This window comes from Apteryx rowi, unplaced genomic scaffold (genome assembly GCF_003343035.1).
Source record: "Apteryx rowi isolate R43461 unplaced genomic scaffold, aptRow1 scaffold_38, whole genome shotgun sequence".
NCBI lineage: Eukaryota > Metazoa > Chordata > Aves > Apterygiformes > Apterygidae > Apteryx > Apteryx rowi.
In genome coordinates this window covers 1,760,969-1,774,430 of record NW_020450307.1, presented here as the reverse complement: position 1 = coordinate 1,774,430, position 13,462 = coordinate 1,760,969, and the positions used below count along the sequence as shown (strand labels likewise).

The 13,462-nt window shown below is 41.8% G+C and overlaps 2 protein-coding genes across 2 annotated transcripts in view; one reads left to right on the top strand and one right to left on the bottom strand.

The window, feature by feature from the left end:
- Nucleotides 1-75: 75 nt before the first annotated feature.
- On the top strand, nt 76-4,187 carry LOC112970035 (centromere protein S). Its single transcript, XM_026073977.1, has 5 exons — nt 76-126; nt 637-760; nt 1,512-1,545; nt 2,220-2,286; nt 3,589-4,187. Exons 1-5 carry the CDS (start codon nt 85-87, stop codon nt 3,742-3,744), a joined length of 423 nt encoding a protein of 140 aa, XP_025929762.1. The 5' UTR covers nt 76-84; the 3' UTR covers nt 3,745-4,187.
- Nucleotides 4,188-9,288: 5,101 nt separating this feature from the next.
- Nucleotides 9,289-13,462, bottom strand: part of DFFA (DNA fragmentation factor subunit alpha) — a 5,327-nt gene continuing 1,153 nt past the window's right edge. Inside the window, exons 2-7 of the mRNA XM_026074054.1 lie at nt 13,380-13,458; nt 13,111-13,272; nt 12,494-12,624; nt 11,653-11,842; nt 11,102-11,256; nt 9,289-10,354 (exon numbers count right to left, since the gene is read on the bottom strand). Of these exons, the coding sequence (XP_025929839.1) occupies nt 10,151-10,354; nt 11,102-11,256; nt 11,653-11,842; nt 12,494-12,624; nt 13,111-13,272; nt 13,380-13,458 (921 nt within the window). The 3' untranslated portion in view covers nt 9,289-10,150. The remainder of the gene's footprint in view (nt 10,355-11,101; nt 11,257-11,652; nt 11,843-12,493; nt 12,625-13,110; nt 13,273-13,379; nt 13,459-13,462) is intronic.

The following is a 13,462-nucleotide window of genomic DNA, read 5'->3' as shown; positions in this document are numbered from 1 at the left end:
CGGGGAGTTCAGCGCGAGGTCGCCTCAGGGAAGGGGATGCCGCCGGCCAGCACCGCTCCCGAGCGCTTCCCCGCGGGCGGCGCCATGGAGGCGGCGGGCGGCGAGGAGCGGCAGCTGCTCATCCAGGTACGGCCGGGCCGCCGCCGCCCGCCGCCTCCCGCCGGGGCCGGTCCCCACCGCCGCCTCCCGCCGGGGGAAGCCCCGGCCGGCACAAAATGGAGCCGCGGCGGCCCCAAAGGGCGCGTTGCGCCGTGCCGGCTGCGGGGGGCGGCGGGCGCCGCCCGTGACGGGAGAGGCGCCGCCGGCTCTCGTCAGCTCGCTGGCGGTGGGGGCTCGGCGCTCGGCACCTCCAGCAGCGGAACGAGCGTCCCTTGTTTGCTGGGGGGGAGGGAGGGGGTGTTGTTGTTCGTGTTAATTTTAAACACGGGGAGGCAGGGGAGTCCCTGTTTGCATTTTAAAGCACTGCGTTCACACCGGGCGCTGAGTGACGAATGGGGCGTTGTGGAGGGGTTTGGGGGTCTGTGCGGTTGATCGGTGATTTATGTTGTTTCCTTTTAAATTGTCGTTGTGATTCATGTACGAGCGGATACACCCACCTATAGAGACTTGACCTGTAATTATTTTGGATCGTTTCAGAGGCTAAAAGCTGCAGTTCACTACACCGTTGGCTGTCTGTGTCAGGATGTGGCAGAAGACAAAGACATGCAGTTCAGCAAACAAACCATTGCAGCTATTTCAGAGATCACCTTCAGGCAGTGCGGTACAGAAGTTTGCGTGTATCCCTTCAAGAACAATTGCTGGAGATGGAATGCTTTTTAAAAAAAAATAGTGCTGAAACGAGTTATCACTGATGGATTGTTTCTTGCATCACACTTTTTAAAGTACAAGAAATACTAATTTTATTTTTCAGGACTGGAAAGAGCATTGAAATGCATGTGAAATGTTCTGTGTGGGCCACCCCCTGTGCAGCGAAGTGACACATAAGCTATGATTGCTTCTCATAATTTGCTTTGATTCTCAGTAGCACAGTTGTATCAGCAGTTGCATGTAAAGCAATGGGCTCTATTTTTTTTCTGAATAGGTGAGGGTTAAGGTATAAGAATTTAGAAAGAGCATACTGTTTGGTGGTCTGATCATCTAGTTGGAAATTCTCGCATGCACTAGCACAAATCTACATCCCTGCTACACCAGGGAGTTATTGAAGTATCTCAGGCTGAGATCTTAAATGTATAATTTATATGGGGAGGAATTTAATAGCTAATAATCTTGCATAGTGGCTTGTGCATGAAGAACATCCTGTCAGTTTGTACACAGGTGTACATGGCTTTTTTTTGTATTTGTTTGTATGTGTTCACCCTTCTTCAGCCTCATTGTTCCTACATCCTCTGTGAAATACAGTACATCTCAGCTGTATTTTTGACCTTTGTAAGAGCTATAGAAGTGTAATAGGTATCTTCTTCTACTCAGAGCATTTTAAAATACGKGGTGTCTTTCTCTTTTTTTCCCTCCAGAAAACTTTGCAAAAGATCTTGAAATGTTTGCAAGGTAGGTACTGGAACACTTGATTGTTACAAAGGCTTACTTTTCTTGCATGCCACTCAAGTAACTGGATAATCTTTAAAATATCTCTTGTACTTCAAGTTTCAAAGGGTTCTGTCGGCCTATCTGTGAAATGCAGGTCAAGCTTTTGTTTCCTTCAAAACCACCACAATTCTCTCTGTTTATGACTTTTCAGAGAAGTCCATCATCCCTCCACCAGTGCCCTCTGTTCTTCCTCATCCTAAATTAATGACTTCATTTAATTGTCAAATGGGTTGATATATAATGGTACCAGATGATGTGGGAGTGGCAGATGCTTACTAGCATGCCTATATTTCATCTGGCTGCTCCAAGGAAGCAAGGGAATATTTTAAGGAATTAATGTCTGGTGCTCTGAGTCAAAACTCACCCAGTAACCTACTGGGAAATAAGAGCTGTGATGCTTGATGTGCTGGTTGCTAAGTTCTAATGTGTTTCTACACAGAAGTGTGGGAATTTAGGTGTACACAGACACATTTGTAAAAAGGCTTCTGTGTATTATATTTAGAGTAAATGGGCACATGTGGTTTACTGGGTCCCTATTTAGTCCTGTTAGTTATTGTTCTCAATTACATGCCTTAAGGCCTCACATAACATAATGTTGGCAAACACATTGAGGTTAATTTTTTAATTTTATGCAGGCATGCAAAACGAAGCACAGTCACTGCAGAAGATGTGAAACTTTTGGCTAGAAGGAGCAATTCTTTGGTGAGATTAAATATATTTTCTTTCTCACAACATTCTCTTTAAATCAACTGGTTAATTCTCAAGAGCATTTGAATGAAGGCCATAAATGATGAAGCAACTTTTGCTTAAGCAGTTTCACTGGTTTACAGAAGATAGATGGGCAAGACTGTCTCCTAACCAAAGTTCTTAGCAATTTGTTTGATTTTTTGCTCTGCGTCTTGACGCTATGCCTCACTATGGGGACATAGATCTGATTGCAATTCAACAGGAATGTTTGGGCTACAACAGAGCTGCTGAGGTTCCAAGTACAAAAATGCAATAAACAGACATGTTGCAGCATTGTCAATAGGGGAAGTAAATCATTTGGGTTTTTTTCTTGATGTTTTGTTTCTTTGTTTTAACTTAAAGTCAGGGATAGCTTGAGTCTTCTGTGAGCTGCGGAGTCTCCTAACATCATTAATATAGGGATGGTTCACCTTGTTGTTTGTATTCTCTCCTATGCTGGTCTGTATAAAATCCAGTGGACTTTCATTCATTCATATGTTAAGACGTACCTGTAAATGCTTACTTTTGACGTGTTAAGACGTACCTGTAAATGCTTACTTTTGACGTGTTAAGACGTACCTGTAAATGCTTACTTTTGACGTGAAGAAGAGGACAGTGTCTTCACAAAGAGGAAACCCTTGTCATTATTTGATACTTGTTAACCACCAAAATTGTATTCAGCATGGCATAAAAACAGAAAATGCACCTCTCTGGGTTCTAAGGACTATACAGTCTGAACAGACGCTTCTATTCAAAAATAGAATATATGTGCAAATTAACACACCTCTTTACAAGAATACTTCATGTGCTAATTTTAGTTTTATGTGAGTAGGTTTTCCCTTCCATTTATGATTTGGAATATGCGACATAAACTCACTTCCGCAGGCATGGTAAACGCTGGAGCTGAGATTTGTGTTTCCAGCTATCAGCTGCTGTTCATTTCAGCTGAGTCCAGAGGACTCTTGTGCTGTCTCTAGATTATATCTCTGCAAACTACTACTCTGTATAACCAGTGACATTGCTGTTTTGGTTCTAGTGGTGGATGTAACATACATTTATAAATCCTAGTCCTGGCAAGGCATTTCAGATATCTAAAGATATCCAGCTTAGACTGAGGGCATTGTGCAAGAATTAAAACTGTTTTATGCTTATCATCCTTTTTGGAAATTACTTTTTTGGGGGGGGGGGGTAATAAGAATTTGCCCAGTTAATTTCTCTTAAGATACATGAACAAATGAAGTTTCACTGTTAGATGACTGACTAGTTTATTGTTCTCAGCTAAAGTATATCACACAGAAGAGTGAAGAACTTGTATCAAGTAACATGGAGCAAAAGGAGAGGAAGAAAAAGAAGTCCAGTTCAGCAAAGGCAGGGAGAATTTCTGAGGAACAAGAAGCAGCTGTGGCTGAAAGCGAAGATTCCAACATGGCATGATTTTCCTTTCAAGTAACTTCTCTAATCATCTTATCTTATTACCCTAGTGCAGTCAGAGATTGCTGTTGCAGGTTAGCAGCAGCATTGAAGTTTTAATCTTTTAGGTGAATGTGATTAGTTGTTTTTTTAGTTCCAAAGCTGAAGACCGTCAGAATTCAGCAAAGTTTACAGACAAAATTGCCTAAATTGCTCACTAAGAGATATGTCATTAAAAAAATCCTTTATCTAACGAATTTAGAACAAAGCATTCTTACTGAGCATAAAACTTCAGTATGTGCACCTCCCTCCATGCTGATACTTAGTTTTTCCACTAATTGTGTGACTCTTCCTTGCTTCTGTTGTTAATACTTTTATTTCGGTATTTTTCCCCCCCTTTTTTTAGTAGCATGTCTCTCACGTATTGTCTTGATAATTAAAGCTTTTTTTGTCACTTTTTCCTGTGATATTGCTGTTGTACCATCCTCTCTTTCAATAGGTTGCATGACACAAATTTTACTAAAGTAATATGGCCTCCTTAATGGTGTTCTGAAATATATCACCATTGCCCTCTGCTGGACTGATACAGACTTATCAAGTGCTGGTTAATTTAAAAACAAATGAAAAAGCAGATTTAAGGATACAAGTTATTAGATACAGCCTACAGAAATGAGGATCGGTGTCTGATTAAGATCTGCATGAGAAATTTCAGAAAGTGAGAGGATGCTTGCCTAGGATAGCCTAAACTAAGCAGCGGAAGAAGAAAGACTGGAACTTTTACTCAGCCCTAGACCCATGAGACAATCTCTTCCTTGAAGTTACTTGTTCCAATCCTGAAGAAGACAGGTTAGGGCTATTCCCTAAAGACATGTTTAAATCCATCAGATTCTCATTTTAGCAAGACTCAGCCCTTAAATACTTCCTCATGATAAAGAAAGGTGAAAATTGAAGAATATCTTTGCTCACAGTGGAGCACTTCTAGGTGTAGCATTGCTCCTTGTTTATAATCTTTCTCTCTTTAAAGCTGAGTACAGTTTCCAGACTTGAGAACCATTCAGCTGTACGTGACAGGTTGGAAAAGAGTAACACTCTGGACTCCTAATAGGTGCTCCCTTTTATTCTAGGTCTGCACTTGAGCTCTTTAGTAGTAAAAGGTATTTAAATAGTAGTGAACAGGGAGAAAAAATAGGCTTGTTAGGGGCTGTAACTCTCCAATATTGATGAAATGAGATCAAGTGCTACAGCGCAGAAGAAAATAGGAGCAGTGTGAATCCCTGGCTCTGTATGGGAAATTTTTTACACTGACACTTGCACGTACCCTCTCTTTTCCCTGTCCTAAGCTGCTCTGCTCTATAGGGATGAGGTACAGCTTCTTTTGGAATAATAATTTGACTGATGAAGCCTAGATAGATAAACTGTAGCAATTCTGAAACCTGTAATCAACAGGGAGTCTCTTCCTGGCACATCTGCAGCTTATTTTTCACATCACTTTTTTTTTTTGATGACACCACACATTAATTACTTGCTTTCCTGAGGTACATGAGGTCTTATTTACCTTAATATACTCTGGTCCTCAGCCTGATTCCATRCCAGATGCAAAAGGTTATTCAGGGTGCTTTAAGGGAGATACCAATACTGCAGTGTTGAACACCATTCCTTGAGGCTATTCCTTCTTCAGCAATGGATTTGCTGTGAATGAATCTCTGTTGCAAGGTAAGTTTGTCAGCTTGGACAAGGGAAGGGAGAAGAAAATTTGTTGCACTCAAGGCTTTGACATTCTAAAACTTCTACCCTGAAAAGAGCTAAATGGCAGCCATCCTAGGTTTCCACAGGTCTTCTGGCCATACTTTAGACCTCCCTCCATGCTCTATCCCTCCATCTTGAGCCCCCATGCAAAATCCATCCTCATGAATCATGTGGAACTTTGTCACCCTACTTAAAAGTGAAAGCTTCTCAGGTGTTACAGGAACAAGAGCAAGGAAATACTAATTTTTGCTTATTTAGTCAACATAATGTCTGTGCAGCTTAGATGAATATCAAATACACTTTTTAGGTTTGCAAAACAGATCTAATTTAGGGTAAAATCCAATTACAGAGTATGGTAAATTCTCCTGACTTGYTTATCAACACTTGATCTTTAAAAAGATATGAACTGTAAGAAAATACTAAACTCAAAGTCCTAGGGAGAAAGTAAGTATGCAGGCAGGGAAAGGAGATTGTTGTACAGCTCTGTTAATCACTATGCTATACATATCTGTCACCGCGTACTTCATTTCTCACTGATTTAATACTGCTGAACAATGGGGCTGGTGTGCTTCCAGTACAGGAAGAACTTATATGAAAAAGGGCAAGATAAGCAGAGAATGATCAAGTATCAACTATTGCTCTTGTCCACGCTGTTCTATCTTTGAAGGAGTAGCTTAGGTAGGGGTCTGGTTAAAGACATGCCCAGTTGTATTTGATTTGCTTCTATTGTTTATCCCGTTCCTTTCTTGATTAGAAAATTGATACTGCTTTCACAAGACTCCTAGGCTTGTAGAAGCATTTGAACCTTTGGATAACATAGTAGCTATCTTTCAAGTCCATCTATCACACAGCAGACCTGTTTTCCTTTGAGGTCGTTAAGAACAAGGTAAGACCAACATGGCAGGAACAGAGATGTCTCAAAGTTTGTTAGCTCTGTTCTGTGAAGAAGCTATCCTTGTCTAAAGTCTCCCTCTGTCACTTCCTCCCCAAACACACATGCATATACACAACTTGGGTACAGCAGGTGCTGGCTGAAAGCTAAAGTTGGTTTACTGAAATGCTTTCTGATCATTTGCTATGCAAATAGATGTGGTGGCAGCTCTTTGTTACCAGAGACAAGAGATTCTAGCACTGAATTGAGTCTCAGTAATGTAATGATCTAAAGATCTATAATAAAGTCTATGCTTAAAAAAAAAAAAAATCAATTTATAAGGTTAATTGAACTGTTAGGTTTAAAAAAATCATTAAATGAAGATGTTTTAGGAGTTTTCAGACTCATTCAATTGATTGTACTATTGAAAAAGATCCAAGAAGCAGTATATAAACTTGACCATTAAGAAATGATTTTTCATAGAAATTACAGGATGAGATACAGCACTGAAGTCTATTAGCCTTTTAGCTAATCACCTCTCATTTTTCAGTGGAGAGGTTTGAAGGATGTTGACTGCAATAGAACTTTGAAGAGTCAAATATTACATACTTGTTGCAAACAACATCCAAGATTACTATTAAACAGTAAGAAATCTTATTTTGACACAATAATGTGTAATCTTTCTTCTTTCTTGGCACTTACACTAAGAAAAGAAGGAAGAAATAAGAAAGAATAGAAAGAATAAGTTTTAAAAAAGCACATAAATTGGCAAGCTTAATACCTTCCAGATACTCAGTTCTTTTGGATTTCAAACTGACTAATTGACAGACTAGTTTTTACCACAAAAGTAGTCCATGCAAAGCATAATTACAGTGAGTTAGTAGCAACTTCCCCACAATTGCCAAGCGGTCATCAACTCACGGCAGACAATCTTGCAGACTACTGCTGTTCTCATTACTGGTATAAAATATTCTTAGGAAAAGAACTGTAGCTCTATTTTCTGTGTATTAACCAGAAGCAAGCCATCACTTTCTTTCCCCTAAGAAACCTTATCTTCATCAGGCACTTAAAGAGTTACTGTTCCTCCTACCTGTGAAGAATGCTTGCTTCTTCTGCAAGCACTAACAGAACAAATGGATGCAAAGAGCAGCACCCTACCTCCATCTCTACCTGAGAGGATGGCTCTGAAGAATTAAGCTTCTGCAAAGCTGTCAGAGCTGGTCAGTCAATAAGACACAGATGTACTTTGTGGCCCAGAAATATCAGCAATTTCTTCTAGGTTTTCCTCCTCTTATTAACATGGTACCCCACTGCAGATTTGCTTAATGATGCCGCAGCAGTACCTGCCTCTTTCAAGACACTTACCAGTGAGTGCTCTTACCTGTTAACTAATCCCTTCTCTTTGTAATTAAACCTTTTCTCACCCCTTTTTCCTCTACATTAAGATTATGCCCCTAGAAAACACCACATTGCACTGTAGCTTGACAGTATCAAATGTAAGACTGAATACCTGTTACTTAATCCTGCTGAGGATTTTAGGGGAGTAAGGTAAATACAATCAGCAGTATCACATTTAAGATAGCATTTATAATAATTCTGTAGTGAGAATTGCAGTATTTAGTGATTTGCAGGCATTTGAGGAGTTCTAACTCTAGGAAAAAAGGAGGAAAAAAAGCAAAGAAAGGTTTCAATTTTTTTCCCTTAAGGCTAGGTTGGAAGGGCCATCACTGCCTTCCTGCCAGAAGGATCAACATGGTCTCTGTGACTCCATCTTGAATTTTGCCTGCAAGTAGGTGAGTTAAATATTCCTAATATGTGCAGGATCAAAGTAGTTATGCTATCTGCTATTTTACATATATATGAAACTGCTACAGGTGAAACCCTTCTTTYGTCTTATACAACATGAACAAGAAGATTTCCATTGCTAAACTGAGCTTGGGAAAAAAGCAAAAGCATTTCAGCTTTGAGCAAGATGTGACAGAAGGGTTTATAATAGGAAGAATGGTAATTGCAAGCTGAGAAGTGAGGTCACAGAAAAAGCCTGCTGACATCTAGTTTGCTCACTGCACTCAATTTAAATTGGTAGCTACTGTAATTAGCTTCACAGAGCATAATAGAGCATGCTTCAAAAATGCTGCTAAAGTACAGACAAATACGCTATTTCAGAAAGCCTTGAACTTAAAAAGCTTGTAATAGAAGGAACATCTTAAGTAACTATTTAAAGCAGCAGGAAACCTCTTTACCTGCCATGGCCTATAATATTATTACTTGCTCTAGCAAAGCAGACTGACCAAAAAGTTGACTGCAAGCTCCCCCCTCCCCCAAATACTGGGTGGTACTTAACAGCCTGCACTGTTCTTATTAAAGTTCTGAGCTATGTAACTAGCTCTAATTCCAGTCAGTTCCACATGGGTAATCTCATTAGAAGTTAGACCACATTTTTGCTCACTTGCTCAAGGGCACTAGAACTGGTTAGAATGTTTATTGCAGTTACACTGGTAGTTTGAGTGTGCCATAATTCAACTGGAATACTTGTATAAATGGGTTTATCTGAATGCCTGCTGTAGCAGTACTCACTGATGGGCATCCTGCACCATTTAAGGTTATGTTGAATCAGTGGGGTTTACATGAAACTGAAAGAAACATTTGCACCTAGTAAAACTCATTCTAAGCAATTTTTCAGCTCACCTTTCAGATTCTTCCATTTACATCTTCTGTTCTCACAGGAGAAGAGATTTTGTGAGCTAAGTGGGTTCTGGCGTAGTGTCACCAATGTGAACATGCACCATACCTAAATAATACCTTTGGAAAGGTTAAATACAGAATACTTCTATTTAAGGAGACATGGGCAAAATACAAGTTTTCTCCCTCTATCCTTGAGGTAATCTTRTACTTATCACCACATTCTTTAATCATAGCAGCCAGTGGGAATATCAAAACTAGTCCAACAGTATGGTAAAAAGGTTTTAATGACATTAGAAAAACCACTTCAACCAATTTAAAATTAAGCCAGTTAATACAAAAAGCGTCATGCTACTGTGCCAATGATTAAGACAGGAATACAGACAGGCCCAATACAAGACTTATGCCCCAGAGCTTTTCAAAAAAGCATTTCCACTTTTGCTCTATTTTAGAAATATTAGTGCTTGTACTGCACCCAAGAGGCAGAAGTACCTTGCAGGAACAGCAAGGAAGTTAAAGGGTTTTAATTTTACTTTCACTGATGAAATTAGCATGAGAATTCAAGTTCCTAGATCCCAGGCTGGAGCTCAGAGCCAGACAGCAACTGGGAAGAAAAAAAAAAAGCATGATGACAGTTTTAACTAGACCCAATCACAATAAACCCTACCAAAGAACGAGCGGTGTGTGTTCAGTGAGCAATCCTCAAAGTGCCTTCTTTCTAATCATTAACTGTGCCTCAAAGTGTCCTTGTGAGGTAGATATTTTCCCACCATTTTCATTGTAAAGGAAGGAAGACAAGGTAAGCAAATTGCCTGAGGCTTCAGAGGATAGATCCAGTATTATCAGATGGAAGTTTCTGGCTCACAACCCAGTATTCAGAGCTGAACCCTTGCATGCTACGTTTAGCAATACCATTGTTCTAGCATTCTGCAGAGTCAAAATCCCTTTGGTTACACATGATTTGAGTCATCATAGGAGTTTAAGCCTCAGGACAATGTCCAGATTTTAGTTGTCTAGAGCCAGACCACAGTATGACCAGCAAACTGTGGTTCCCAGGACATATCTTGCTTGTGTTGGTTCTAATGCAAGAGACTTGTATTTCCTTGACACTTGAAGCAGTGCTACACAGCCTTATTTTTTGCGTTTTGAACTAGGCCAGTCTCCCCAAGGTAGTGTTTTCTTGCCCTTTGATGTGTTCCTCAGGGAATGCAGAGTCTGCACTTGTTGTAGACGCTTAGAGAGCTCCTGATCGCAGGCTTGCTGCAGAGCTTCAGCTTTTTGCTTGTCCCAGYTTAGAGCCAAGGCCAGGGCTTCTGTGTCCTCTTTGAAAACCAGCTGTAATAAGAGACAGATTTTTAATCTTCTACTGATGCTCCTCCACCACTAACCCCTCTACCCACATTAAGAACAGGAGTAATGAGGCATCTGTTTAATACTGGCAGCAGTTTGGCTTAGAATGACTTCCTGGCTTACATTTTCTATCATTTGGGCTACAGTGCTTTTTCCTCTTTAAAACTTTACCAACACAGCTTGAAGCTATATTCAGATGTGCAAACTATCAGAAAGCAGTTACTTAGTTTCTACAGTAGGGAGAAGCTAGAGTAGCAAGTTCATAGCAGCAGAAACCCCTCCCCACACACACACTTTTTAATGGTTAAAACTTACCTAGACTTTTTCCTTTTTAAGTTATGGGTTTATTTACACTGATTTTCCAAAATAAGGCAGCCTTTATTTTGATTTGGAGATATAAAACAAATACAGGTAGATGCATCTGCATCCAAAAAACAGGCTGGTCAAACAGCTGAAGTACTGGCTGACCAAATTACCAAGATTTAGAAGAGATCAAAACCAAGATTCTTGTAGCTTTTCAAGGGATGAATTCTAGTATTTGGAAGAGTGTCAGCAGGATACTACAGAGGAGCTTCAAGCAGGGGAAGGGGGTTACTGAAGTGCAGAAACAGACTGAATCTCATCACTTTGAGATTGAGATATATTGATAGTAGAGCCTCCAGAGGCAAGGACAGCTTCCCTCGTAACCTTCTCTCTGGAGGGAGTGCCAGAAGATGGTTGTTTCTCACCCACCTCTAAATCTTGACTGTCCAAGCAGAGTTCTGGGGCAGGTTTCTCTTTCAGAGCAGCAAGGATCTGGTCACTGAGTGCTGTTTTGGCCAAAATGCCTGTACTGCTGGTACCTGTGTCAACCACATCCATCTCCTTTCTTGGTACAGTTTCAGATTCTAAAAAGTAGCAGAATCATTATAGCCTGTGACATAAACATGGGACAGGAATTGTTGCCTGAACTGCTTTATTTTTGAGATTAATAAGATATAATGCGAGTGTTTAGATGTGACCTCTAAGCTTTGGAAATCCGTAATGGTAAAGATTACCATATGAGTTAAGCTTTTCCCCAGTCTTTAGCTTTGGGCATTGTGAGAGGTGGGACACAGCAGTGAAAGTACTCCTAGTCTCACCCAGAGAGAGAATTATTATGGTCATCTGCTATTACATCAACCACATTAATAGCTGCTCAGCAAGTGACTTGCTCCAGTCCTTCCCCTCCCCTTATTTATTCCACTCAACCACTTCGGTCTTCTCTGAAAAGCTCCTTCTCTAGCAACCTAATACTCCCTTACCTGCTACTTTGCTGAGGATACTATCCTCATTTTTCAAGGCCTCTAGGTAGAGTTCCAGGAGCTGCCTTGACTGGCGTTCTTCTTCTCGTCTGTCCAGCACCTGCTGCAGGGTGTCCTGTAAAACTTGGATTTGGGTTTGACTTTGCTCAAGTTCCTCTGCCAAGTCTGAACATGGTACATCAATAAGCACCTTAAAAACAGTGAGAGGGCTCCCGTTACATAGACTGATTTTGTAACTCATTCTATTACACCAATTACGATACAAACAGCAAGCTTCCCGAGTGACCCAGAGCCTCTACCTTCATGGAAACCCTGCATATTTTACAAGGTTTTCATGTCATAGCAAGTCAGCTTGGTTATGAGTGGCTGTAGTGGTATTCCACCAGCCAGCACTCTTTACCAGCAGCCAAGAGACATTCAGGAAGGTATGGAATCATGTGGATTTAGAACAGAAATCCTGAAAACTCTTAGTAATCRAAGTACCACTTGTTAATGTGCATGGCAATACAGAAAGGAAAGCCAACAGAGTCTGGCATTTGGGAAGCTACAGACTGCAAGAAGACAAAAAGGCAGATCCTGACTTTTCCCCTTCCACAGGCAGAATTGTAAAGCCATGCTGTGAGGGGCAATGATTAAGAACATCCTTCTCAGACACTTGCACTGCCAGGGGAACAAAYATTTCCCCTCAAGGAGGAACTTGACTCCAGCATCACAGCCAGACAACAGCAGCTGAATTTCAGCTTGAGATACTTTGTTTCCTTATTTGATTCTTTGCTGTCTACTGAGATAAATGGATGAGGAGAAGGACAGAAAAGAGCAATTAGGGAATTTCCCACTGTACCTGGAGGTCATCTTCAGACATCAAGATTATATTAGACAGGTCATTCTTCAGCTGCCTGGCCAGCTGCTTCCACTTCTCTACAGCACTGTCCACTTCATCCATAGACTCTGAGAGCCAGGCAGTACCGCCATCTGCCACAAAAAAGTCATCAGTCAGAAGATGGAAACTTTAATGTTACTAAAATAGGAAGGAGAGTCATGACTTCCTCTCTGAAGCTGTTTACCACTGTTTAGGTTCTTCAGTGTCAGAATTGGGCAGTGAAATCTGTACTGCTGGTACAGAGCATTTAAATTGCCGTTTGCTGAACGTCGTGTCTCTTAGCCCTGACCTCCCTGCTTGGCTGACCAGACGGTTTAGAGTAGGTAGTCTTCATTCTTAGCCCCTAGGATCTTTCCAGTTTCACAGCTCTTACTGGTTGCTGTTTTGCTCACTCCTTTGCGAAGGGACAAGTCCTCCAGCACGTGATCCTTTTCCTTACAAGGGTAAGGAACAGGGCTGTACGGGTCATTCCTGGGCTACCAGAGTCGGTCCCATTTCACCGAGCGCACACACGCGCACCTAGGCTAAGCGTGCGCCAAGCACCCCTCCYTTTCCACGCGCCCGCATCCGCAGGGTACCTAAGTTCTTGCTGGACCACTTCTCGTTCTTGGCCAGCGCCACAAACTTGGTGTTAGCCGGCAAACACAAGAAGTAGTCCTCGTCGTCCACGATGGTGCCGTCTTCCGCCAGCACTAAGGTGATGGGCGCCCTGGCCTCGTCGATAGCCAGAAGGCCGCCGGCTGCGGGACGGGAGAAGAAACGCTGCTGAGACGAGAACGGGCCTAGCGCGGGCGCTGCGCTCGCTGCCCAGCCGCCGCACGGCCGAGCGCCCGCCCCGGCCCCTCACCCTTGTCGCGCAGCTCCCGCAGGCAGGAGGCGGCCACGCCGTGCTGCTCGCGCGCGCCATTGCGCCGCACCAGGCACTGCTTC

Excerpts from the sequence above, each read along its gene's own strand:
- LOC112970035 (XM_026073977.1), top strand. The coding sequence starts at position 85 with ATGGAGGCGGCGGGCGGCGAGGAGCGGCAGCTGCTCATCCAG. Across the intron at positions 127-636 it reads AGCGGCAGCTGCTCATCCAG|AGGCTAAAAGCTGCAGTTCA; the intron begins GTACGGCCGGGC and ends GGATCGTTTCAG. Across the intron at positions 2,287-3,588 it reads CTAGAAGGAGCAATTCTTTG|CTAAAGTATATCACACAGAA; the intron begins GTGAGATTAAAT and ends TATTGTTCTCAG.